This window comes from Centruroides sculpturatus, unplaced genomic scaffold (genome assembly GCF_000671375.1).
Source record: "Centruroides sculpturatus isolate CEXI.00-Female unplaced genomic scaffold, Cexi_2.0 scaffold348, whole genome shotgun sequence".
NCBI classification, from domain to species: Eukaryota; Metazoa; Arthropoda; class Arachnida; order Scorpiones; family Buthidae; genus Centruroides; species Centruroides sculpturatus.
In genome coordinates this window covers 56088-83944 of record NW_019384859.1, presented here as the reverse complement: position 1 = coordinate 83944, position 27857 = coordinate 56088, and the positions used below count along the sequence as shown (strand labels likewise).

The 27857-nt window shown below is 33.4% G+C and overlaps 2 protein-coding genes across 2 annotated transcripts; both read left to right on the top strand.

Moving 5' to 3' along the window:
- The first annotated feature begins 410 nt into the window (after nucleotides 1-410).
- LOC111630624 (inner centromere protein-like) lies at nucleotides 411-20305 on the top strand. The gene is made up of 5 exons (XM_023374755.1): nucleotides 411-571; nucleotides 824-899; nucleotides 2192-2346; nucleotides 18689-18828; nucleotides 19773-20305. The coding sequence occupies exons 1-5, from the start codon at nucleotides 423-425 to the stop codon at nucleotides 19946-19948; spliced, it is 696 nt and encodes a 231-aa protein (XP_023230523.1). The 5' UTR covers nucleotides 411-422; the 3' UTR covers nucleotides 19949-20305.
- Nucleotides 20306-22995: 2690 nt separating this feature from the next.
- LOC111630629 (inner centromere protein-like) lies at nucleotides 22996-24628 on the top strand. Its single transcript, XM_023374758.1, has 2 exons — nucleotides 22996-23136; nucleotides 24081-24628. Exons 1-2 carry the CDS (start codon nucleotides 23004-23006, stop codon nucleotides 24254-24256), a joined length of 309 nt encoding a protein of 102 aa, XP_023230526.1. The 5' UTR covers nucleotides 22996-23003; the 3' UTR covers nucleotides 24257-24628.
- Nucleotides 24629-27857: the final 3229 nt, after the last annotated feature.

Sequence of the window (27857 nt, the reverse complement as noted above, 5' to 3'; positions counted from 1 at the left end):
CATTTTATTTATGTATATCTGGATAAAGATATATAAAAACAGAATAGTCTGTGACACCAATTATTTAAAATTCTATTAATTAAGATGCTTCAAATTTTGTTACCAGTAGATTAGTCCAACTCACTGTAATTTATTTTGAAGTATAGTAAAAACTTTCTTTTTACAAAAACTATAATATTATTTTAATATATTTTGAATAATTATTGAATGAAAGTATTTATAGTAATGTATTTAAATTTCCAGTTTTATTGTCTTAGGAAAAATCTATTAAAACATAATTTGAAGTTTAAAAAATACAGAATATTTATTTTATATAAAATAATAGCCTTTAAAATTTTTTTGTAAAAATAATTGTAATAAAATTATAGTTTAGAATTAATGGTAAATTCTTAATTGAAATTTTCAGAAAGAGGGAGGAAAGAATGAGAAAAGTCACAGAAACACGACAAAAACTAGAGCTGGAGAAAGATCAAAAGAGGAATGTCGAAATTTCAAAAGAAGAGAAGTCTGCAAAGAAAGAAGCAGAATTAAAACAAAAACAAAGAGAAACAATTAAGAAAAAACAATTAATGTAAATAAAAGTTTGTTACATTTATATTTATTCTTGATTTTTGCTTAATATTTGATAAATGATAAGATTTAATATAGTATCAATATTATAGTTAAAAAAGTTTTCTTGTTTAATATTACACACACAAATGTTGATTTTGTTTGTTTAATTTTTTAAATTTTTAATTTACATTTTAAAGAATAATTGTATAAAAATATTTTTAATGAAAATTCTATTCATTATTTTAATTTTTTTTTTAAATATGAAATATAGCAGAAAACAAAAGCAAGAAGAAGTTAAAGAAAGAAAAAAAAAAGAAGAAAATCGACTGCAAAAACTTAAAGAACAGGTTTGTTTGTTTAAAATAAAAGTTCAGATTTACTCTTGTTCTAGGTTTAACTTTTAAAATTTCTGTGACAAAATGTCTATTTGAATTACTACTATAAAAATCAGAATTTAAAATTTTTTAAATGGGTAATTTTTAAAAAGTAGTTTACAAAATATTTAAATTAATTTGAAAATACTCTTTACTTTTTATTTAAAACTCTATGAGAGTTTTAAATAAAAGGTAAAATCACTATTTTTAAAGCACGAAGTCAGTTTTGAATTCTTTGTTGCTTTTGTATGGCAAAAATAAAGTTGTAAGACACATTTCATAAATCTATTTATATTATTGATAAACATATATAACTGATTATTATTGATGCAAAACACATAACAGAACATGAATTAATGAACTTTTACTTCAATTAGTTGATCAAATGGATATTTATGTATAACCTCGTTCGATAGCAATTGACTGTATGTGTGTAATTCGTATGTATTAGTTATGAGTTATTTATTTGATATTTCTTATAAAGTAATTAAGAATTGATAATTTCTCTTAATTGTTAATACATTTAATTTTTATGTTGTTCAAAAAGATAAATTTATTATTAAAGGAATTTTATCAAATTAATAAATTACATAAATATTCAAATGAAGAATAAAAAATTATTGATAATTACATATTATTATTTGTAATGATATATCAATTTGAAATGTACATATTGCTTTGGATCCATTTTTACTTTAATATTCTTAGAGTTCATCCAGACAAACTATTGAATGTGTCATAAAATGATTTAGGAGAAGAACTAATATATAACTAAGAAATAATTGGTAAATAAATAAGAGTGATATTAAAACATCTCTTAACTCATCTTAATTAATCAGTTACAGTAGCATTCTCATTAACCAAGGTTCCATTATCCAAAGCAAATTTTGGAAAAGTATTTTGTCAATACAATTTGTTTTGTGACTTTTGTGCAGACAATGTGCTTTATTTGAAAGGAATGCACATCTTTTTGTTTTGTTTTTATCTAATCAAAATTAGCAAGTTTTGAGGAATTATTCATTTGGTAACAGTTTTCTAATTGGATAAATTAGGAACATAACAGATTTAAGATTCAGATATTTTGTATTATTTCAAATATATTTAAAATAGTTTAAATAATTTTGATTATATACTTTAATTAATTAATTAATTATATTTTAGCAAAAGTTAGATTAAAATTTGTATGCACCATTTATTTAAAAAATAATAACACTAATACTGTCTGAAATTTTTAATTAAGTTAAATTTTTACATTTTATTATTAGACACCAACCAAATCTACCCTTTTACAAAAAGCAATACATAACAGTTATCAGACAAAAGAAGTAGAAGAGAAAGCAGATAATGAGCAGTTGTCTGAGCAGGATACTTGTACTGTTTTAAATGAAACATACAATAAAAATGAAAAGGATCCAGAAAGGTAATTACATTTATGTAAGAACTCTCTGTTTAACATAATTCTGCTTTGTCATTTCATTACAAATTTGTTAATGATTGGAAGTTTCCCTATCTAATATATTATGCCAACTTGAATAATGGAGGTTATGTTTAAAAAATATTCCAAAGAATAATCAATCAATATATATTATAAAGGTAAGTGTACAATGTGCGTACTGCTAAAACTGAAAAATGAGTCCCGGTACAATCAAGGGAGTTATATGGTGTGGTAGCCCTCTATCCCCCATACATGAAGAAGGTTCCTGTTTTTACCTGAAGGGCGTGCTGTTGAAGATATAAGGGCTGGAAGTTAAGGCTTACCCTGAAGAACTTGGCTTCTATTGTACTATTTTTAGATGTGATTTTTTGCGTTTTTGACTGCGTTTTAGTAGGGTACCACGGGGGATGAAAGAAGTGCATTCCTTAATAGTGGAAGTGTTAAGAGAAAGTGGTGTGCAAGATTTATAGGCGCAGATGTGGTTTTTTGCATTATTGCAGTAAATCGAACATATTTTTAGACCCATGTAAAAATTCTCTTATTAGTCTGGAAATGGAGGACTTAATTCTTTTATTCTGTGAAAACGGGTGGGATTGGCTATAATGTAATTATCTTAATCTTTGCTATCGTTACTTTTTGCCCGAGCAACACCAGGCTCATCTGCTATTTTTCTATAAATGTAATATTTATGAGAACATACTTCCCATGACAGTGGTTTTTTGGAGAGTTTGTTCGTTGTCAGGAGGTGTGAGTGACTTTTTTGGAGTGCTTTTCTTACGTAGAATGAGCGTATTTTGTGTTGTGTTAAAGCACAGTAGCTGCTTTTTTGGTTGTATCCCTGGCTCTTCGGGTCTCCGGAACAGGTAGGAGTAATTTAAGTAGCGTTAAGCCCAGCGTGGAGATAGTTTTGCTCCAGGGAGGCATTGGTGCTGTCAGAGACGATGTCTCACCACAAGATGGACAGCTTTCGGGTCTTTTCCCAGCTCGCTGAACTGGATAAATTCAGACTAATTCCCGCTGGACCACCTCTATGCAGTTTTTCTGGAGGGGCATGCCCCTCTTCACCATCTTCACCTAGTCAAAGTGTACCAGGCACTTAAACCACACTTTCCCCAACCGTCAACCCCCCCCTCAGTTCCCATTGAAAGATAACTCGTCAAGCCTACATAGCCTTACGAAAAACGTGGTCCTTAAGGCCATTTTCAAAAAAATTTTTTTTTGAATTTTTGGAATGTTTTTTAGGTCCCCAAATTTTTTCAAAATTTTTTGCCCGTGCGAAAAATTTTATCGTGATTTTAATGAGCCTTTGATAAGGCTCGATTAAGGCTTAATTGTTTTTTAATGGGAGTTTTTTATCAAATTTATTTCATGGTTCCTAAGTTGTAGTGCACGGATTTTCCTTCGGTAAAGTTATTTAAAGCTAGTTTCTGATGTCAAAAACGACCTCCGATAGTTTTTTAATTTTTTTTAATTAATCGATTTTTTTAATATAAAATTAATTAATTAGGGGGGTCAGAAATCGCAATAAAATTTTGAATTCTTTAAAAATATTTTAAAATATAGGTGTCGGTCGAAGTCACCCTACTTTAAACCCTTGACCTCCCGTGGCATATATGAAGATGTCCCGGGAAATCCAACTCCAGTTGTGTTCAAGGTCACCCAGCTGTGTAAACAATGACTCATCAGTGTTATATTTCACAGAAAGGCGAGACAAAGGAAAATAAAATTTGAAGCTTTTTCTTCAAAATTAATGCATTTCTTTCGTTTTTTTCAGTTTTAAGTATTTTTAATGTATTTTAATATTAATTTAATAAATGATCGGGAATGAAGGGGTTAATGGATGTCTAGTATGCTAGGGGCAGTTTCCTTATAGTAAAGTCTTGGGATACTAGGACTATAGAGACAGCCCTCCAACTCACAGAATTGGCGGGTACCACAGTCTGGGGCTGCCTTGCACCTAATAGCGCCCAAACGGCATATCTACTTTGTGGTGTGGATCCCTCTATCTCCATACAGGAGATTCTCAAGGCCTTAATGGAGGCCGGGCACCCTGTAATAGAGGTCCGTCGCTTTATGCATGTAGACATCTGCCACCCAAGTCCTACTGTCTATTTTTCAGTAGTGAGAACCACCCATATTTCCTCTGTAAAGCTGTACTATCAACGCTTCTTATGCGAGAGATATGTTCCATGGCCTTGTCAATATGCCTGCTGCCTGTCTTTCGGGCACTCGGCGAAGACTTGCCGGGGGCACCGATGCTGTGATCGGTGAGGGGAGGACCCGGCCCTCTGCGCTAAGACCAGTCAACGCTGCATCTGGTGCAAGGGGATCACAGTGTCATCTCACCGCAATGCCCGCTGTACCGCCGGGAAGTCAGCATATTGAAACTGTGTGCTCAGCAATGCTGCTTTTACTCAGAGGCCAAAAAGACCCAACGGGGGAGTCCAAAAATGTATGTACAAACAGTGGCAGCTGCCACATTCCCGCCGCCATGGGCCTGTCCTCGATACCCCAAAGCTGTGAACATGAGCTGGAAGGTCTCTGATATGACTTCAACAAATTTATATACAAGGAGACATATCTGTATCCAAATATGAAGAATAAAATATATATATATTTTGTATGTATATATATATATATATATTGTCGACTCCCCTCCTCCCTAGATCCAGAGTTGAACAGAATTTTCAATGTTAAAGAATTTACAATATTTTTTTCTTTGATCTGAACATAAATTAGATGCTAATCACCGATAAACAATTTAGTCCAATTCTTCATACTGTATTGTCTCCAATGTGACCTTTGACGGACCCGGGAGTGCCATGTTTTCTTCGCTACTCATGTCATCATCCTCTAAACTGCTGAATAGTGACTGAAGGATGTTTCCAAAAAGGCCTTGCTGTTTTGGTGGCGGTGGAGGCATTCTGAAAAATAACTGGCCAATTTTATCAAGATATTTTAAATAAGTTAGATCGCGATTTAATGCTATCCGATACTGCTCACACAATACTGTAAACACAGGCAGCTTCCCATTGTCAATGGCAGGAAGAAGAAACCAAAGAAAATTAAGAAGTGGTAAAAGAAAGGGAGGTGCTGGGTTTACTTTTGGATGTTTCTGTGCATATGCGTGGAATGCTATTGTTGCTGTCGCTTTATTTTTAAGGCACAAATATTGGAAAACAGCTTGCGGTGCTGAGTATGTGCCTCGAGCACCTAATAAAAACGATTGATTGATTGATTGGTTAACATTTACACCCCACATGGCCAGCTTACCGATGAAGCCTTAAGCAAGGCCACCTAGGATGACCACAGGCCATGACTGTTGGGGGTCAACTGGAATGTGCACCACCCCCATTGGGATGCGGGTCACGCTCTTTTCACATGGCTTTTGACGGCTGACTATGACTGCCTCAATTCCGGGGAACCAACCCAATTTTTCTATGGAGGTGAATCAGCTATCGATATAACTTTTTGCTCAACCGATCTTCTGGGCTCAACAATGTGGGAACCGTGCAGGGACACGTTGACAAGTGATCATGCCCCTATTGTGACAACAGTGAAAATGTCGGGGCCCCTCTTGGATGCACAGTTTCCCACGTTAAGTATCGAATGGACTGGATTTGGTATGCAAACTGCTTGCGGCATAACCTCAACCCCCACCTCACACTTACAGTGCCTTTTTTTGGATAGTTCGGCAGACGATTTCGGACACTACGAAGTGCTCACTTGCCCCTGTGTAGGCACCTACGGGTGAAGAAGTGGCTGGCCTTTAACTTAGCCTGGAAATTAGCATCCCTAACTTGGTGGAGAACGTATAAAAAGCTGAGTGCAGAGCTCCGTCAGAGCATATGTCAGTTTCGGCGAGAGTGGTGGAGTCAAATCTGTTCTAGGCCCCTCACTACATCCGTGATCTACCGGATTTTCCGACATCTACATGCCCGTTGGAGAACGCAGAGGATCACTTTATCCTACAGAAGCCTATAGTACTTGTCACGCCACACCAACAGGTGGAGGAGTTGGCGAAGTCTTTTGGTCACTCTCAACCACAGGGGTGTTTTATGCCCCTACCAGAACCTAGCTGGCCACAGGCAAGAGGCGTCGAACAGCCCTTCACGCTGCAGGACATCCAACAGGCCCTCTGTAGGCTCAAACCAACTGCACTGGGCCCAGACCAAATTGTCGCACAGGTATTAAGGAGGCTGCTGCCGGACGGGATCAGACCCCTATTAGACCGCTTTAATGAGATGTGGGAGACAGGGAAATGCCCCCTGATTGCGAAATAGCCACAATCGTACCACCCATTGCCAAACCTGGGTGACCGTCAACGATGGTGAGCTCATACTGGCCATCTCCCTCACCTTGCAGATAGCTAAAACTTTTGAATGTATGGTCCTTTACCGCATCCAGCTTCAGCTTGTCAGGGAGAACCCCTTCCACAACCACCACTTCAGGTTTTTCCCATATCAGGGAGTGGAGGAAGCACTGGTTGTCTTGCATCATACCATAGCAGTAGCTCGAGCCCAGCATAAGTGGACCTACGTTATAGCACTAGACCTAGAAAGGGCGTACAACTCTGTCTGCCAGAATGGGCTTCTGACAAAGATGGCGACATGGGTTCAGTGGCAAAACCCTGAGATGGCTAACTTCCTTTCTTTCTGCAGTGCTCGTTTTGGGTACGCTGGAGAGGGTTTTTTTCCTTCCCTTCGTGACTTAGTCCAGGGTGTCCCGCAGGGGAGTGTCCTTGCACCCCTGCTCTTCACGTGCTACATGGCCGACCTGTGGACAGCACTTCCGACTTCGGTAATGACAGCTGTGTATGCAAACGACCTGTACATCATAGCAACCAGCGCCAATCAGGCTTGCGCGGCTAGTTATGCACAAACAGCATTACACTTCCTAGACCACTGAGTGGCAACTTTGAGTTTGTCATTTTCTGCAAAGAAAAGTGCGGTCATTGATTTCTTCCCTAAGAAGAGGAGACCGAGTATCAAATTAACTCTGAGCTCAGGGATCATCCCCCAATGGACAGTGGTGCGGATCCTTGGGGTCCAGTTTCACCAGTCGTTTATGTGGATAGCAGATGCCAATTACCTGCGTTCAAAACTTACGCGCACTGGCTCTTACCTTAAATACTTTACCTCCAGCCAGAATGGGGCCTGTAGGGAGAGTATTCTACGCCTCACCAAGGCTGTGTTAAGCCCAATGGGCGAATTTGGGGCTCCCTTGTTGGCAGGGGCACCTCCATCCACCCTGAAACACACTGAAAGGCCTTTTCATGCGGCTCTGAGAACCGCCTTGGGTGTTCCAAAAACAACACCACTAAGGTCCTTATTTGCTGAAACCTGTTAAATTCCTCTATGCATCTGGCTCCTTATGCGGGCCCTTGCTCATGCAATGGTCCACATATCCAGAGGGAGATTCAGCCCTCTATATAGCCTTTTTCGTTCGGCAAACAGCATATCTTTCTATAGATGGCAGTCAGACTGCCTTGAACAGAATTAACCGTAATTACACCAAGTGTCAGACAACCAAATTAATTCACGAATTAATTCATAATCTTACAAATGTAAACATTTCCTTTGCCTGGGTCAGAGGACATAGTGGCGTTCAAGGGAACGAAGAAGCAGATAGGATTGCAAAAGCTCTATGCCAACTCTTCAGAAAATAAAATTTACACAAGTATAACGAAAACGAATATAAAAAATCTTGTGGAACAGAGTGCAAAACAACTGTGGCAGATAGAGTGGATCAGCGGTGACACAGGAAGACTGACATTTGGCTTTTTCCTGATATTCAGGAACGTTTAGCCATGAAACACTTGTGCATCAACTACTTTTCCAGCCAAATTTTAACCGGTCATGGTAATTTTAGACAATATTTATACAGATTTGGTTTCAGTGATGTGATTGTGATAACTCTTCGACTCAAAATGTGGAACATTTTATTTTCAACTGCAAGAAGTTTAAACAAAAACGTGAAAGACTAATGTACAGTGCTTTACATCATGGGTTTAACTGGCCTTGTCCCCTCTCCAAACTGATTTCTAATCGAGGGATTTTTGAAGAGCTGATGAAATTTGTCATAGAGACAAAAGCTCTCAACGTGAATTTCAACAGGACATAATTCTCCAGGCAAGCCAAATCATACTCTTATATACGTAAAAGTTTCTAAGACTTTTCTTCATCATTGTATACATATGTGTTTCAAGTGTTTAGTGTTTAATGTCTGTGCAAACTTTAAATGCCAAAAATTATGGTCATCCTGCAATGTAACCTCTGCAATGTGCCAACATGTACATAATTGTAAACTTTTATGTTTTTTGAAAGTTAATTTTGATGTTATTTTATTTTTGATTGACAGAATTTTTATTTAATTACAATTTTTATCTACTTGTCTGCATTTTTCAAACTGATATAATTATGTATTGCTTTTTGCAACTTCCTGTAAGCTTCAGGAAGACTCATTGTACATATGTTTTATCTTTCTGTAGTTATTTATTCTGTAAATAAATGCCGGTGCAGACGCCATGGCCTCCCCTTTCATCCCCTTTCCTATCTCACTTTTTTTTCACCTTCGCCTCTTCTCTTAAACTCTTTTCTATCTTGTCTTCACCCCCAGGCAATACCTATGAGTAGTCCTGGGTCTTCATCCCCTATGCTACAAAATATATACAAAATATAACGCTATGTAAACTTGACGAGTTAACTCGTCAATGGGTTAAGAGCGATATACTAATTACATTAGATGTACATTACTAATAATGTACTTTTTCATACTTTTCGGTTATCCGTTTTTTCAGTTACCTGACCAACCCCAGTCCCCAATTGAGTCGGATAATTGATGCTGTACTGTATTTCCAAAAATTTATAAAATTCCATAACGGGTTTAAATGCGGAATGTTTTCGTAATTGAATTATTATATCTTCAGAACGGAGTTAGATGAAAGACGACAGCAGATATGGGATCCTTAGAGGCAGCGGGATGCCCCGATTACCGAGTACATGAAATTCCGATGCAATCCGTAAGTCACGTATTTCGAATCAAAAGTCCCCCCGAAAGCAGTTATAGATGATCGGCACGACTCTATAGTTAAAAGAAAAGAATCGTGTACGGGGTGAAAGACATTGCTAATTGCAGGTGAAGAGCATACATTTTAAATGAAGTAATTATCGATATGATTAAAAACTGTAGCCCGGAATTGTGACCGTGTCACGATAAATCACCCCTCATTATTAATAATTTTAAATAACTATAGTTTAAAAGTATTCATCCCCTTTCAACAATATTCGAATTAAATATTATTTTTCGAATATAAATCGTAAATTTCGAAAAAATACAGAAATGAAAACAATTGGAATTTAAATATTAGATGGTGCCACCTATTTTTTCACAAATTTCACTGTTTATTTACGCAGAAAATACGCAAATGCCCATTGAGATAGAGAAGTGGTAAACTTTATTTATGGCTGTGTNATTTTTGTTTGTCTCTTTTATAATAAACGAATTTATCTATTTCTAAGTAAAAATTGAAAGTGTCTGTAGAAGTTATTTTTTAAAATATCCTTTTTCGTGATAAAGTTTTAATACTTATTATTATAATGTAGACATGTTAATCCTTAAATATACTTGTATATTGGGCCACGAGTATATATAATATATACTTGTGGCCCAAAACTCCTTGACTTCTTCCAATGCGGCCCAGAGAAACAAAAAGATTGGACATCCCTGATTTATTGGATCCAAGCAGAGGCCCACTGCGCGGACATTCTGCTGAACTGGATATACTGGCAACAGTCTGCGCCGCCCAACCTGACCAATGTCTGCAGTTGGCTGAGTCTACACGACTATGATCACATGTCAGGGTTCCCTCCAGAAGCAATATGTGCACAATTTCGGTGTACGGCATCAACAAAGTAGCCTGAGTGGGTGCAGATAGGGGTGGACGCATCTAAAACCAAGAAATGTATGGCTATAGGGATAGTGGTTCTGAGTTGGGGAATCACTGAAGTCTGGTCACTCCATGAGACCTGTAGTATTTTCGGGGCAGAGGCCCAAGGGTGTTCCTTATTCTTGCACACATCGACAGACCTACAGCTATCTTTTATGACAGCCTGTCAGTACTCCATGCTGTGGCGAATGTGACTTGTTCATCATCTGTGCTACTCATTGACCTGGCAGCAAGTATAGGCATGCAGAAGGCGGCCTGTGTGGCAGGGTGGACCCTTGGCCACACAGAAACACCGGTAAATGAAGAGGCCAACAAAGCGGCGAGATTTGAAACTTCAAACAGCTCCGTCTGGAGAACGCTGTTGCCATGCAACCTGGCTCGTGCAGTCCGGACTCATACAGTCCGTCGTTAGACGGACTCTTGGTCAGCTGAACTGAGGGGTAAGGGCAGTGACCATCTCCGACCCCTTGCCCCATGGTACTGCCACTATGCCTTGAATTGGCAGATGGAATCTTTTTCTGGCCCGGTTGTGAATGGAGACCGCCCCGTTAAATGCCTTTTTATTCTCCAGAACGGAGACGACTGCCCATTTCTGGCTAAAATGCTCTCAGTACACATCAGCCTGCCACGATCTGGACGAGGCATTGCATGTTAATTTGAACAATGATAGTACTCTGCTTTCTATATACAGTGGTGCCTCGAATAATGGATGCTGCAAACGACGGACTTTCTGTTTAGCCGTTACGTTACTTGAGCAATGGACTGGCTGCAAAAAACGGACTTTCCGTTTGGCAGTTATGTGAGGCGAACAACAAACTTTCTGCCAACAAGTGCGAATGATGTTTCCACTCTTTTGCCGTTGCCAATGACAATCTGCTATTTTTATAATATATTAGTATTATTAGAATTTATTATTAGTATATCTGAAGTACAAAGCTGCCATTGGGATTTGGCTTGCTCCCTTGTTTATTATGCACATCACCTCAGTGCAGGGTATTTACATTTATTCAAATGTTGTGCAAACCATGGCTTCTAAAAAACCATAAAGGTGATTTCAATTGAAACAAAACAAGAAATCATCAGGAGGAGTGAAAGTTGACAAAAATTTCCTTGTCAAATGGGGAGAGGTTCAGGAGTTTACTAACACTCATTATACAAACACAGGTGAGGCCAACAGGATCAATGATCTCTACAATGACACCCTTGCCTGTCATTTTCGACAGGTGTTGAAGAAGAGAGAAAAACAAACTACCTTGGACATGTTTTTCAAGAAGCAAGCTGCCAAAAAACAAAGGATGGAACAAGAAAAGATGACCCTGCAAGCTCCAGTAGTCTCTCCTGAATCTGACTCCAATTAAAAACCAATAAAAAGAGACCTGCTGCAATTTGGAAAAAGTCTATATCTGTATGAATGTGTGAATAAAGTGTTCCTCCATCTCCTCCTCACAACATCTGACTATCTGGCATAATAGGTGACTGCTCCTTTTCATTTTTTTTATGGTACAGTATGGTTATTTTATGCTGTGGAATGAATTATATGTTTTAACATGTATTTCTATGGGAAGATGCATTTCGTATAACGGACTTTTCACTTAACGGACGTGCACCTGTAACGGATTAAGTACGTTATATGAGGCACCACTGTATGAGCCATTGAATAACATCATCCCCTGCCACCTTGTGTTGGAACTAGAAACATACGTCACTCGAACCAGACGTTTCAAGTGATCAATGAGTGACTGCTGATCAGAGAAAGAGTTTAAGTAGTGCTAGACTCTCCATATAAACACAGAAGAATAAGATGACACACTTCCCATGTAATTTTTTTCATCTGTTGCAAAAATATAAACACTATTATCATATAAAAGCAATTATTATAGCATTTTTATAAGATTTTTTTATTTAAACATGTCATATAAAGTCTTTTGAACGTTAAGGTTAGCAATTTTGATCACGTGTGGGGTATCACAACCTCTCTAACAAGGATCACTTTTCAAATCAATCAATATATATTATAAAGGTAAGTGTATAAAGTGCGTGCCACTAAAAGTCAAAAATGAGTCCCGGTACGATCAAGGGAGTTATATGGTGTGGTAGCCCTCTATCCCCCATCCATGAAGAAGGTTTCTGTTTTTACCTGAAGGGCATGCTGTTGAAGATATAAGGGCAGGAAGCTTTGCCCTCTAGAAATTTCTAGAACAGTCCAGAACATTTGAGAGTACAGTAATACCTCGACTTACGCGAACTCGGAGTTACACGATTTCAAATCTCGTTGATTCGTCTTTTCTTTGAGCGCCACGCAACTCTTGATTACTCACTCCCCCCCACACTATTGTTTAGCTTACATGTTCGGACATGCCATGCGGAATCGACATATAGCTACAATTTATTTTGTGTTATTTATTTCTGTGTTTGTTATATCTACGGAGACTTGAGAGAGACTATGTGTGATTTCTTGTAACCATGAACGAATCAAAAGAAGAGATAAGATTAACGAGAACATTTATTAGCTTACATACATCCGACTTGGATTTTACACAAATTGCGAAATTATACCCCAACTTACGCGGTTATCACTCGGTCCCACCTATCGCGTTCGGGGTATTACTGTATTCAAGAGCATTCCAGAATGTTCTGGGATGTTCTGGAATGTTCAGAAACATCCCAGATCATTGTGAAACATTCCAGAACACACTTGAATACTGTCGACGATATCAACTTTAATATTCAAAAGAAAATTCCCGGTGAGGAGAGAATATACAAATCGATCGACACGATGGTAGACGTTGAAGAAAGTGTCAACTTCCCTACAGAATTTCTAAACTGTTTGCTTGCAAGTACCAGGAATGCCATTACACTGCCTTTGACTAAAAATTGAATTTCTGATCATACTACGCGGAAATCTGAACTCACCAAAACTATGTAATGGAACAAGGATGATAGTCAAACAGCTATCGAATAACATCATCGAAGCCGAACTTATGACTGGAAAGGACAAAGAACACACAGTATTTATCCCCAGAATACCACTGATCTATACTGAACTGCCATTCCAATTTAAAAGACTGCAATTTCCAATCAAATTAGTCTATAGTTTTAAATTAACAAAGTGCAAAGACACACTTTAAAATATTGCGGCATCAACCTCGAAGACTCCCGCTTCTCTCATGGTCAACTATACATAGCTTGCTCTCAAGTAGGAAATTCGAAAAATTTGTACATATATACCCTGGATAACAAAATGAAAAATGTTTTTTATAAACAAGTATTGTAAATAGTTAGAATATATTTTCAATAAAATTTTTTTACCTCTTATATTTTAAAGTTTATCTTTTTATTCCAACTACCACACAATCTCATTTCAACTCTCTGAGCGAAGCTGGGTACCCTAGCTAGTAATAAATATATTCATACTGACAAAAATGTTCCTTAGTTGATGAAGTATTCACCATAGTACAAAAGGTTTGTTGTGAGGTGTATACAGGTATACCTCGACTTACATCGTTTCGAGTTACATCGTTCCCGATTATACGTCCTTTGTCAAAAAAGTATATGGAAAAATAAAAGTCAGGTTTAAGTCATTTTATGTTTGTCTGCCACAAATATTAAAAGTTATAATATCACTAGAAAAGCATTTAAAGCACATAAAATCATATTAAAATATATACATTTACAAGTATGTACTGTATTTACAGTATATACATTCATAAATTTAAATTACTTTTTTCTGTACTATAATAAAAACTAAAATTTATTTGTTTGTAAGCTTAAAATAGATCTTTATTAACAATATATTATTAAAAATGCATTAATAAATAAAATACAGAACTGGGAATGGTAATTTATGGTTTAGCCTAGTGACAAGTAAATTCAACTTGTGTCATTTTTCGACTTACGTTGCCTCTCCTGGCAACCAATTACCGATGTAAGGCGAGGTATACCTGTACTTTGTCAGATAATAAACTTTTTCATCATTACAAATATTTCTTTTATTGTTTTTTGGAATTTTTTAAAATAAAAAACTGTGAGATTTGTTATTTTTATTATTATGAAGGTTACATTGTTGTTGCAGTTTAAAATTACTATAGCAGGGGTGGCCAACCTGCGGCTCTTTGAAGGATTATTTGTGGCTCTCGATAAATGTACCTGAGTTCCCTTTTCATTTTTGTGTTATTATATTTTTAAAAATTATCATCATTCTGTATGTGTTTCAAAATGTCTTTTAAATTACTAACAACAAATATGAAAGACTAAGTGCAACATTGTAACAAATTTCATTTCCGTCCAAGTTAAGAATGATATGACTCATCGAAAACTGAGCGAACGAACATAAACAGTAGCGTAATCATCCGTTATCGACCGACTCCAGACCGATTTTGAATTTGTAAACTGTCATTGCAATGGACAGTTGACATTGTGCTCTGGAGGAAACAATTTGTATCACTCTTGCTACGAATATAATTTGTAATCTGGAATTTTTTGCATGCCTTTTTAATACCTATTTAATTGCGGCTCGCGAAAAATTTCAAATTTTGAAAAATGGCTCGGACTATCAANAAATCTTTAATACTTATTTAATATATATTTAAATAGCTATTGCAAGTTGCTCTAGCATTTCTGCATTGCAATAGGGTTATTCCTGGAGAATTATTATAAGAATGCATGCATTGATAATAATTAATATTAAATTAATGATAATTTGAAGTTACTTTCAGTAGGCTTAGAGTGCTACATATGGATTAATAGTAAATTAATAATATCATTGGTACTTATAGAAATAGTGAAACTATAATTATGTATAATGATTAGGTTATTGGCTATTCATTAATCAGTGATCTACTATTGCTTTGTTATAAGTCAACTTGGAGATGAAACATTGCAAGTGAATAGACTACAGACAGAAAACAAGAACTTTATAGAGTGATCATTGAACACTAACTGCAGAAATGATGCAAACACAGGGAGGACTGAAAATACTAATATGACAATAAGTGACCACATACGTTTTATTACTCACAGAGGACATGGAAATACAAATTGAAGATAAGAATTGAAGACAGAGATTAGTGTGAATTATTGATACATATAGAACTATTAATGCTACCAACGACTGGTAGTTATGAACTTCTTTACGTTATCTTCAGTGATTTTCAACATGTATTTTATTAATTAAGAATACTACAGTTGGAAACTGGTATTAATTTAAAATAAATCTATAAGTATAGTTAAAGTATTGGAATACTAATCTGTACAGACTAATTGCATATTAATAATTTTAGTAGCATTGAAATTATGTATTATAAATATAGTAATTTATATTATTAATGTAAGTAGTTGGAATTTTAATATTTAACCAGAAATAATAACTATTTTTAAGAGAGTGTTCATTCACAACTTTACGTTAAAATATAAGATTGTTAAATATATATGTTGAACATGTATGTTAACATATCTTTTGAATATATTCAGTTACAAACATTGTAAATATTATTAATATTGGTTCTACTATTATCTCATAACGTATTATATATATTACATATATATATTGAAATATTATATACCAATATCTAACTTGAACTGTATAGCTTATGTTATAACAAATAATATATAAATTAATACTGTATTATACATTTTATATTGTAATATTAATTAAACTTATTGTATAGTTTTTCCTGATAATGCCACAGCGGGGTCAGGATATATGTATATTACATGTAAAAATAAAATGATTGATTGATTGATTGTGGCAAAAATCACTGATTAAATTTTAAAAAAACTGAAAATAAATAAACAATTATGCAAAAATCAATTGTTTGTATTTGTATAAGACATTTGTAGAACATGAAGTAATTTGCATAATTTGTTGCAGAAAAATTAGGAGTTGTTTAGCAATACACCCATAAACATCTGTCATTAGTTTAGGACCACTCACAATAAATCCTACAAACAAAGTAAGTACATTCCAGAAACTTACTAAAACATATCAAAACATTAAAATATAATTAGAGTAATATATATTTTTTGCTTCAATATGGGCAGGGAAGAATTTGAGTCATGTACTTTGTCAAAAAATTGTAAGTATTCATAGTAAAAATATCAGCTATGCCAAAATTGCAACAACATTGGGGTGCAGCAAAACATCATGTATTCGTGCAGTGAAGCTATGGGAAGAAACTAGATATCTTTTGGATTGGCCTAAACCTAGAAGACCGAGAAAAACCACCAAATGCACAGATCATATAATTCACAGAATAGCAAAAAAAAAAAAAAATAGCACACTAACATCAACTGATCTCAAAATTAAAATGATAAAATGTGGGATGCCTGAACTTAGTACCCATACCATTAGGTGTCGATTAAATGAATTTAATCTATTTGGGCGAGTTGCAAGGAAGATGCCACTTGTATAACTGAAAAATAGACAATCTAGTCTGAAGTTTGCTCATGAACACTCGACTTGTACAAGTCAAAACTGGCAGTGTGTGCTGTGGTCAGATGAAACGAAGATAAATCTGTTTGGGAGTGATGGTCGCAAATACATAAGACAACAAAAAGCCAAGGAATTTCATTCTAATTGTATTCAACCCACTATAAAGTTTGGAGGTCGAAATGCAATGGTGTGGGGATGTTTTTCTTCGTATGAAATTAGACCCATTCACCTCATAAATGGGATAATGGACAGATTTCAATATAAACAAATTCTGGAAGATGTAATGCTGCCATTTGCTGATGACAATTTGCCTTTGAAGTGGATTTTCCAACAAGACAATGATCCAAAGCACATCGGTAAACTTGTCAAAAAATGGTTTCAGGACAACCATCTTAGGGTAATGGAATGGCCAGCCCAATCACCAGATTTTAACCCTATTGAAATGTTATGGGATGATGTAAAATTTGCTTTGAAACATAAAAAATACTTGAATAGAAATGAGCTATTTGTGGCAATTCAAGAAGCTTGGAAAAACATCCCATCTGAGCGTTTGCAACGATTGGTGGACTCCATGCCCCGTCGTTGCTTATCTGTGATAAAAAATTTTGGTTATCCAACAAAATATTAGTTTTTTTCCCTAAATTTTGTTATTGGTCCTAAACATTTGTCCAGGGACAAATTGAACTTGTTGCATATCATCCATTGCTTGAGTAAAAGTAATGTTTTGTTTATGAAATAAAGGTTATAATTTTATCAAATGAAAACAAAGTTAATATTTTTCCTGAATTTTAGTTTCATTTGTTTGGTTTTAGATTCCACACAACTTGGTTTTGAATATAATTGTTAGCAGTCCTAAACAATTGGCCACCACTGTGTAATGAATAAGTGTACTGAAAAGTACACTTATTCATTACACATTTTTTTCATATTTCTTATTCATTTTATTCATATTTTTCAGTCTCTTCTGTTGTTATATTATAATCAAACATGGAAATGCCAAGTGAACAATAGTAATAATAGTTAGTTTTATGACACAACTGTCATTTGTCTACAATAATAAATTTACATTTATGTTTAAAGCATTATATTTTTCATCTGTATACAACCTGGATTACCTGGAACCTGGATAACTTGAAGTTGCATTTACTCACTCATTTTCTTTCTCCAATCATCTAGCATAACATTAAATCAAACTGGTTAATGCAAAGTCCAAATTTTTTCCCCAACTGATTTGAGTTGACTAGGTTCCACTTATTTATACTTGTTAGTAACATTTGATTTTCATTCAAGTTTTTTATAAAATTTATATAATTACTAGCTTACATGAAGTCTTTTGAACAAAATATTTGCAAAATTTGTTTATTAATTTTGTTTGAATTTGTCTTGTCCCGGAATTAATATTTTGGGTGAAGACAATTGTATGAATACTTTAAATGTGAAAAATGCTTGTCACTGACTAATGCTTGTGAATCTAACTTTTGTGTAATTTCATAATAAATAAAGTTTACATAAAATGATTATATCACCACATCAAAATATTATTCTTTAAAACAAGAAATAACTACTGTCTATTTGTTGTTTTAATTGATGATATTTTGGCAGTAGACAGTAGTTATTTTTTGTTTTAAAAAATAAAGTTTACTATCAAATTATACAAAACTACAGACTGCTATACAAAAAATGTTAATTAAATTTAAAAAAAAATAAATCTATGTTTGATACAGCATGATTTTTAGCAAAGTAGAATATAATTTTGTTTTAAATTTTTCAGGTCAGATTCTTATAATTTCCTATTTAAACTATGCAATTTTTTTTTAATGATATTTTGTTCCCATTAGCTTAGTTTATCATTATCTAATACGTTTAGCAGATTACTTGGAAAAGCTTAATTCTAAAAATATGCAATGAAATATAAAATGAAAAGTACATGTGTATATATTTTAATTCAGTTACGAAATGACACCGGTTAGGAGTCGTTCATCGAGTGGTTCCGGTGATCCTGACAATTATGATATTGCTGACTTAAAATCGGATGACGAAACCGATGATGAATGTGCTCCAAGAAAAAAGATACCAAATTGGGCTCGAGGTAAAGTTTAGAAATATTGTATTTTTTCATGTGTAAATTCATCTTGTTTTTAAATTAAAAGACTTTATTAATGAATGTTTTTTCTTCTAATGTTTTTATGCTCATCACTTAAAATAGACTTTTGTGCATGTGTAATGACATTTTTATTCAAATTAAAATGCTGTTATCACTACTGAACTGATTGAAACTTATAAGTAAAATGAATGCAACAAATGATAAGTTTTGTAAAATTTGAGAGAATGAAAATGATGAAAAGAATGTTTTTACATGGTTGACTTAGAATTGACTTTTTAGTGAAAAATAGATATTGTTTAATTAGATTTCTGTAAATGTTAAAATCTGATTAAAACATTTTAAACTAATAAATATTAAAACATATTCAGTGATTTTGTTTTTTTAACTTTTTATCAAAGAAAAGTGAAATAACTTTTTAAATGTAATATATTGTTTCTGTTTAGCTAAACATTAATTCTTGTGTGAAATTATTTTATATTTTTAAGAATTAACATAGTAAAGGCACAGAGAAATTGTTTCTTGTCCTTATTATTTGGTTTAAATTTTTATTGCATTCATAATAGCTAAATTTAAGGACTTATCACATTATTGTTTTAGAAAATGTTCAAATAGAGAACAAGAGACAAATATTTGCCATAGTGTATTTATCTACTTATTACAAAATAATGTTTACTCTAATTATTTAATATAACAGATCACTCTGTCTTTATTTATTACATACAGTGATAAAACAAATTTTAAGTTATAACTTTTCAAGTTTTACAAAATTTAATATACTATTTCTATACTTTAGTTCCATATTTACAAATAATTCCCACTACAGTTTATTTTATTTTTTATGGTTAATTGTCTTTTTGATACATTTAAGTAGAAAACAGTATATCACTAGAAACTGTGTGCTATTACTGATCAATATCTTTTGTTTATAGGTATGCAACTCCGCGCATCTCTACTACAGCAACACTGTAATCCTCCCGATCTCAATGCTCTGTTTGGAGTTATTGGTCGTCCTGATCTTAAGGAGATCTTTCCGATAAAACGAGGATATTTTCAGAAAAGAACTAGTTCTGCAGTGTGGCCTTCCCACAGCTTTTTATCAAATTGAATGCATAAATGCAAATAAAATGTAACTGTGTGTTTTAATTCCATTTATTTCATGATTTTTAAGCAAAATTATTAGTTATTTTTACAATATATATTATTTCATAATTATGATTTGAAATGAAGACCATAATCACTTATAAAAAATTTTGTTTAATTTAATTAAAAGAAGCATGTATGGGTCATAATTGCTATTTCTATTTTAATTTCTAATTAACTCTGTTTTGTGAATTTTGATTATAGAAAAGTTCAACCTGCAGATTTTTGGGTTTACATTTTTCTAACCCAAAAATCTTATATATTATAGTGTCTTAGACTTTTTGCATTGACTTTTGCAGTATATTTATTAATTGAGAAATTGCTTAATGTAGCATTATCTACATATACTTTAATATTTAGATAAAGTTCACTGAAATCTTTAAAAACTTATTTTCAAAGATCAATTTATCTTATATGTAAAAGTTAAGCTCTTCTAATGCAATGCTTTGCTATCAAACTAAAATATTTATTTTGAAAATTAATTGATGTATATAAGTATGTTCTTTGTATGGTGTGGTTTATTTTTTTTCTAATGTAGATTAGATATTTATGTGAATAAATATAATTTTGTGATATATTCTAAATAATCTGAAAGGCTGCCAATTGCACAACCTTTACATATTGTCTTCATAATTTTCAATCATTCCAAATAAAATTTACTTAAATAATAATAGTAGTTTTATATACAGTCAAAGTTGCGTAAGTTGACACCCCAAGGGAAAGTGGAAATGTGTCAAGTTATCCAATGTGACAACTAAAGCGAAGTTGAAAAACCATAAAACTGCAATTAGGAAAATACAACAGTATAGGCTTACAATATATTTTGTACTCCATTTACAATAATTCTGTAGATGATAAACTGAAAAATTCGTTCAGTGGTGTTTGTTTTGAGCACTTAACTGTCTTGACTTTCCTTTCAACTATCATGAATGCCTTTAAAACATCATCGTTGCAATTGTCAATTGCTGGCAAGTAATGTCTAAGGATTCTTAATGCCTGTAGCGCATTGGTTTTGGGGTTAGGTCTTTTAGGGTTTCATTCTCTTCACCTCCAGATTTGTTATTCTCATCCTGAATTTCTTCAACAATATCAACAACACTCGCTAAATAACACACCTCCATGCAATCATCCGCTGTGCTGTAGTCGGTTTCATCAATAGAGGCAGTTTCTCATAGATTGTGAAAATGTCACAGCAGTTCATCCAATTGAACATTCTGTTCTTCACTCTTATCTTCATCTTGAACTGCCACTGTAGAACGAAATCCTGCATGTTTAAAACAGTTTGCAATGGTTAAGCATGTTACATTTTCCCATGCAACCTTCACGTAATGAATTGCATCTAACAGGAAAATGTCAATCGATTTTCTGCTTTCTACTGAATGAATCAAATCCAAAATAAGCTTCTTCTGATAATGATGTTTGAACGAATGAATCCAATGGTTGCATTACAGTGGCATTCGGTGATAGGGTAAACACATTAATCGTTCAACTTTTCCATGAGCAGGACAATTGTCAAGAATGAATGCTATGTTNGTACCAGGTATGTATAATTGTATATCCATCACACATTTTATTTTAACAAGTTTTAATAATTTTATTTTTAATGTTAGCCCTTATATCATCGCTAGCGATTTAGAATGTAATTGTGATCTTGAAAATTTATTTTTGAAAAGTTTTGGCTCAAGACCGTATAATGAAAAAGAAAACATTATTAAAAGAGAAAGACCAATGACTAAATTAAATATAAATACGTCAACAAAAAGTTTGTTCGACATTTTCACGATAAAATTTATGAAGATGTAAAATGGCTTTGTGGATGCATAAAAATACAAAAATTGTTTTGTTGGCATCATCTACTAATTTCAAATAAAATTAGTGTGGAATAAGAATAGCTTTGACAATTTAAATAATTTGAGTAAAGGTGGGAAAAAACACGAAAATCGTAAATCTCCATCGATTTTTTCGTAAAATTGAAGCAATTTGGAAATCAAAATAGAATAGAATTTAACATTAGTACACAATATAAAATAAATATTGAAAATTATAAGAAGATAGTTATGGCTAATAGATATATTATATTTCAATTAATTAATTAATTAGTAGATGTTATCGAAGCAAGAATTGGCATTTAGAGGGCATAAAGAATCTATTAAATCTAATACAACAGAGTTAAGAATATTGAAGTCGCTCATTTATTAAGTGCGTTAGATAATCTATTAATTAAAAATACATTTAGGGAAATTTACGGTTTTTACTGGCTTATCGAACAAATGAATACGAATGGGACCCTAGACCTTCGCTGACTTATTGCCCCTGGAAGTTGGCTTTTTACAGAAACACGGCTTCCCTATCACCAAATGTCACGGCACCCACTGATGTCTTGTGCCTGCAATCTGGGGTTTTAGTGCAAACACGTTACTTTTATTGTTCCTGCATTCTTGAAAGTTCTTTGTTCACATAAGTCTTAGTGAATTATAACTCAATATAATTACAGTCACTTCTCAATTTATGACGAGGTTCGGTTCCGCAACTTTGGACGAAAGTCGAAATGATCATAAGTCAAATTTCACACGAAAATAAATAATACAGTAGAGCGTCGATTATCCGAAAGTCAATCATCCGAAAGAATTCCAGTCAGCAAATTTAAATTTTCGCCAGTGCTGTGGCGCTGCAATCTTTCGCTGTCTTGGGCTACTGAAATATTTTNATCAAATTATACAAAACTACAGACTGCTATACAAAAAATGTTAATTAAATTTAAAAAAAAATAAATCTATGTTTGATACAGCATGATTTTTAGCAAAGTAGAATATAATTTTGTTTTAAATTTTTCAGGTCAGATTCTTATAATTTCCTATTTAAACTATGCAATTTTTTTTTAATGATATTTTGTTCCCATTAGCTTAGTTTATCATTATCTAATACGTTTAGCAGATTACTTGGAAAAGCTTAATTCTAAAAATATGCAATGAAATATAAAATGAAAAGTACATGTGTATATATTTTAATTCAGTTACGAAATGACACCGGTTAGGAGTCGTTCATCGAGTGGTTCCGGTGATCCTGACAATTATGATATTGCTGACTTAAAATCGGATGACGAAACCGATGATGAATGTGCTCCAAGAAAAAAGATACCAAATTGGGCTCGAGGTAAAGTTTAGAAATATTGTATTTTTTCATGTGTAAATTCATCTTGTTTTTAAATTAAAAGACTTTATTAATGAATGTTTTTTCTTCTAATGTTTTTATGCTCATCACTTAAAATAGACTTTTGTGCATGTGTAATGACATTTTTATTCAAATTAAAATGCTGTTATCACTACTGAACTGATTGAAACTTATAAGTAAAATGAATGCAACAAATGATAAGTTTTGTAAAATTTGAGAGAATGAAAATGATGAAAAGAATGTTTTTACATGGTTGACTTAGAATTGACTTTTTAGTGAAAAATAGATATTGTTTAATTAGATTTCTGTAAATGTTAAAATCTGATTAAAACATTTTAAACTAATAAATATTAAAACATATTCAGTGATTTTGTTTTTTTAACTTTTTATCAAAGAAAAGTGAAATAACTTTTTAAATGTAATATATTGTTTCTGTTTAGCTAAACATTAATTCTTGTGTGAAATTATTTTATATTTTTAAGAATTAACATAGTAAAGGCACAGAGAAATTGTTTCTTGTCCTTATTATTTGGTTTAAATTTTTATTGCATTCATAATAGCTAAATTTAAGGACTTATCACATTATTGTTTTAGAAAATGTTCAAATAGAGAACAAGAGACAAATATTTGCCATAGTGTATTTATCTACTTATTACAAAATAATGTTTACTCTAATTATTTAATATAACAGATCACTCTGTCTTTATTTATTACATACAGTGATAAAACAAATTTTAAGTTATAACTTTTCAAGTTTTACAAAATTTAATATACTATTTCTATACTTTAGTTCCATATTTACAAATAATTCCCACTACAGTTTATTTTATTTTTTATGGTTAATTGTCTTTTTGATACATTTAAGTAGAAAACAGTATATCACTAGAAACTGTGTGCTATTACTGATCAATATCTTTTGTTTATAGGTATGCAACTCCGCGCATCTCTACTACAGCAACACTGTAATCCTCCCGATCTCAATGCTCTGTTTGGAGTTATTGGTCGTCCTGATCTTAAGGAGATCTTTCCGATAAAACGAGGATATTTTCAGAAAAGAACTAGTTCTGCAGTGTGGCCTTCCCACAGCTTTTTATCAAATTGAATGCATAAATGCAAATAAAATGTAACTGTGTGTTTTAATTCCATTTATTTCATGATTTTTAAGCAAAATTATTAGTTATTTTTACAATATATATTATTTCATAATTATGATTTGAAATGAAGACCATAATCACTTATAAAAAATTTTGTTTAATTTAATTAAAAGAAGCATGTATGGGTCATAATTGCTATTTCTATTTTAATTTCTAATTAACTCTGTTTTGTGAATTTTGATTATAGAAAAGTTCAACCTGCAGATTTTTGGGTTTACATTTTTCTAACCCAAAAATCTTATATATTATAGTGTCTTAGACTTTTTGCATTGACTTTTGCAGTATATTTATTAATTGAGAAATTGCTTAATGTAGCATTATCTACATATACTTTAATATTTAGATAAAGTTCACTGAAATCTTTAAAAACTTATTTTCAAAGATCAATTTATCTTATATGTAAAAGTTAAGCTCTTCTAATGCAATGCTTTGCTATCAAACTAAAATATTTATTTTGAAAATTAATTGATGTATATAAGTATGTTCTTTGTATGGTGTGGTTTATTTTTTTTCTAATGTAGATTAGATATTTATGTGAATAAATATAATTTTGTGATATATTCTAAATAATCTGAAAGGCTGCCAATTGCACAACCTTTACATATTGTCTTCATAATTTTCAATCATTCCAAATAAAATTTACTTAAATAATAATAGTAGTTTTATATACAGTCAAAGTTGCGTAAGTTGACACCCCAAGGGAAAGTGGAAATGTGTCAAGTTATCCAATGTGACAACTAAAGCGAAGTTGAAAAACCATAAAACTGCAATTAGGAAAATACAACAGTATAGGCTTACAATATATTTTGTACTCCATTTACAATAATTCTGTAGATGATAAACTGAAAAATTCGTTCAGTGGTGTTTGTTTTGAGCACTTAACTGTCTTGACTTTCCTTTCAACTATCATGAATGCCTTTAAAACATCATCGTTGCAATTGTCAATTGCTGGCAAGTAATGTCTAAGGATTCTTAATGCCTGTAGCGCATTGGTTTTGGGGTTAGGTCTTTTAGGGTTTCATTCTCTTCACCTCCAGATTTGTTATTCTCATCCTGAATTTCTTCAACAATATCAACAACACTCGCTAAATAACACACCTCCATGCAATCATCCGCTGTGCTGTAGTCGGTTTCATCAATAGAGGCAGTTTCTCATAGATTGTGAAAATGTCACAGCAGTTCATCCAATTGAACATTCTGTTCTTCACTCTTATCTTCATCTTGAACTGCCACTGTAGAACGAAATCCTGCATGTTTAAAACAGTTTGCAATGGTTAAGCATGTTACATTTTCCCATGCAACCTTCACGTAATGAATTGCATCTAACAGGAAAATGTCAATCGATTTTCTGCTTTCTACTGAATGAATCAAATCCAAAATAAGCTTCTTCTGATAATGATGTTTGAACGAATGAATCCAATGGTTGCATTACAGTGGCATTCGGTGATAGGGTAAACACATTAATCGTTCAACTTTTCCATGAGCAGGACAATTGTCAAGAATGAATGCTATGTTCCTTTTTTGCTGAACAAATTGGGAGTTGTATTTGTGAAGAATTTTCTCCCAAATTTTGGAAGTCATCTAACTTTTCGAATTTGCCTTGTATATGATGGGCAAACTCTTCACTCCCTTGAAACATTGGGGTTGTCAAGATTTTCTTGTAGCTAAGGGCTTCAGCTTTTCAGAGCCATCAGAATTTGCTCCGAGAAGGATTGTAACTCTCAGCTTTGATTTGCTTACGTCGTAGCAACTCTTGTTTTTAAACATAGCAGTTTTCTCCAGAAGCAATTTGTAGAAAAGTCCAGTTCCATCAAGGTTGAAAATGTTTTTCAGTTTATACGATTTCTCAATCTCTTGTAAAGCTGTCTCTTTCAAAGTTCCAGCTGAGGTCGTATTGACAGATTTTTTTTCTCTACACAGCTTTGTAAAAGTCATGCTGTGGTGACCCTTAAATCTCTCTAACCATCCATCATTAGCGCTAAAGTTGGTTTCTATTTGAAGTACCCCAGCAATTTCCATTGCCTTTTGTTTAACACATTAACAGCTTTACGAGGCACATGTGACTCGTACAGACATGTCTAGTTAGGACGACAGACATAATTGCCCTTTTCCCTTGGGGCAGCACATATATTTTGATAACCAATAATCCTAAAGGCATGATACTTGATTTATCAATATTATTTTATTAGGTGCGATAAAATATATTAATTTAATAGTATGAGGCACAGGTGACTCGTGCAACCCTAGTTTAGTTAAAGGTTACTTTTGGATGGTATGAGTCATGTATGTCTTGCAGTGGTGTGCCGTCATTGGAATTGGTGGAAGCGCCGCTTCCCTTGTATTTTCTAAAAAATAAATAATCTACATATTGTGCGATTATTTTCATATAATTAAAATTAATATTTTATTATAACTGCATTATGTATCTTATTAGAAATTTCTATACTACGTGTGAAAAACGATAAGATTGCTATTGTATATTCGAATATTAGTGGCGGAATGGAAGCGCTGTACAGTAATACCTCGACTCACGCGAATCGGGAGTTACGCGATTTTCAAATCTGGTCGATTCGTCTTTTGTTTGAGCGCCACGCAACTCTTGATTACTCACTCCCCCCAAGCTGTTGTGCAGCTTACATGTTCGGATGTGTCGTGTGGAATCGACACATAGCTACAATTTATTTTGTGTTATTTATTTCTGTGTTTGTTATATCTACCGAGACTTGAGAGACTCTATGTGTGATTTCTTGTAACCATGAACGAATCAAAAGAAGAGATAAGATTAACGAGAACATATATTAGCTTACATACATCCGACTTGGATTTTACACAAATTTTGAAATTATACCCCAACTTACGCGGTTATCTCTTGGTCCCAACTATCGCATAAGTTCAGGGTATTACTGTATTGTCAGCTTCCAAACAGCTAGGGTATACTCATTCGCGCATGTGCTTTACAGAGCACCAACTTCACCCAGTTTAGCTGGTGGAAAGTACACACACATAATGCTTGCAATGATTCTATCCAGGACCAGTTCTGGCCGTTAGCCGCCTGCCTGCTAGATATTTGACCGCTCTCGCCCGATTAAGTGAATCATGAGTATATTTATAACTTTACTGGTATGTTTTTATGATAGTTCTGTATAGTTGACAGGAGTTTAAAAAAATCCATTAAAATATTTGATATTTTTATTTCGCTCTCCCATTTTATATTACTTACGGATTTCAATCTTAAACCAGTGATATTATGATTTCGTCTGTCCCATCTTTAAGGGGATGTAGAAAAAAACGTGTACAATTCTTGTATAATGTTAAAAAATTAACTGTTACTTTGGTAGCATCATTTACAACTAAATTTAATGAATGAGAGAGATGCATGAGGTACAGAAAAGCTCTAGAATTTATTTTCCTTAAATTTACGATTTATGTATCCATTGTCATAAAAATTTGTTTTTTCACTTTTTTCCCGAGACTACAAATATTCGAGTACAAAGTAACCGGTTTCGACTTATTTCTACTTAAGAAGTAGTTAAATAATTAAGCGATTAG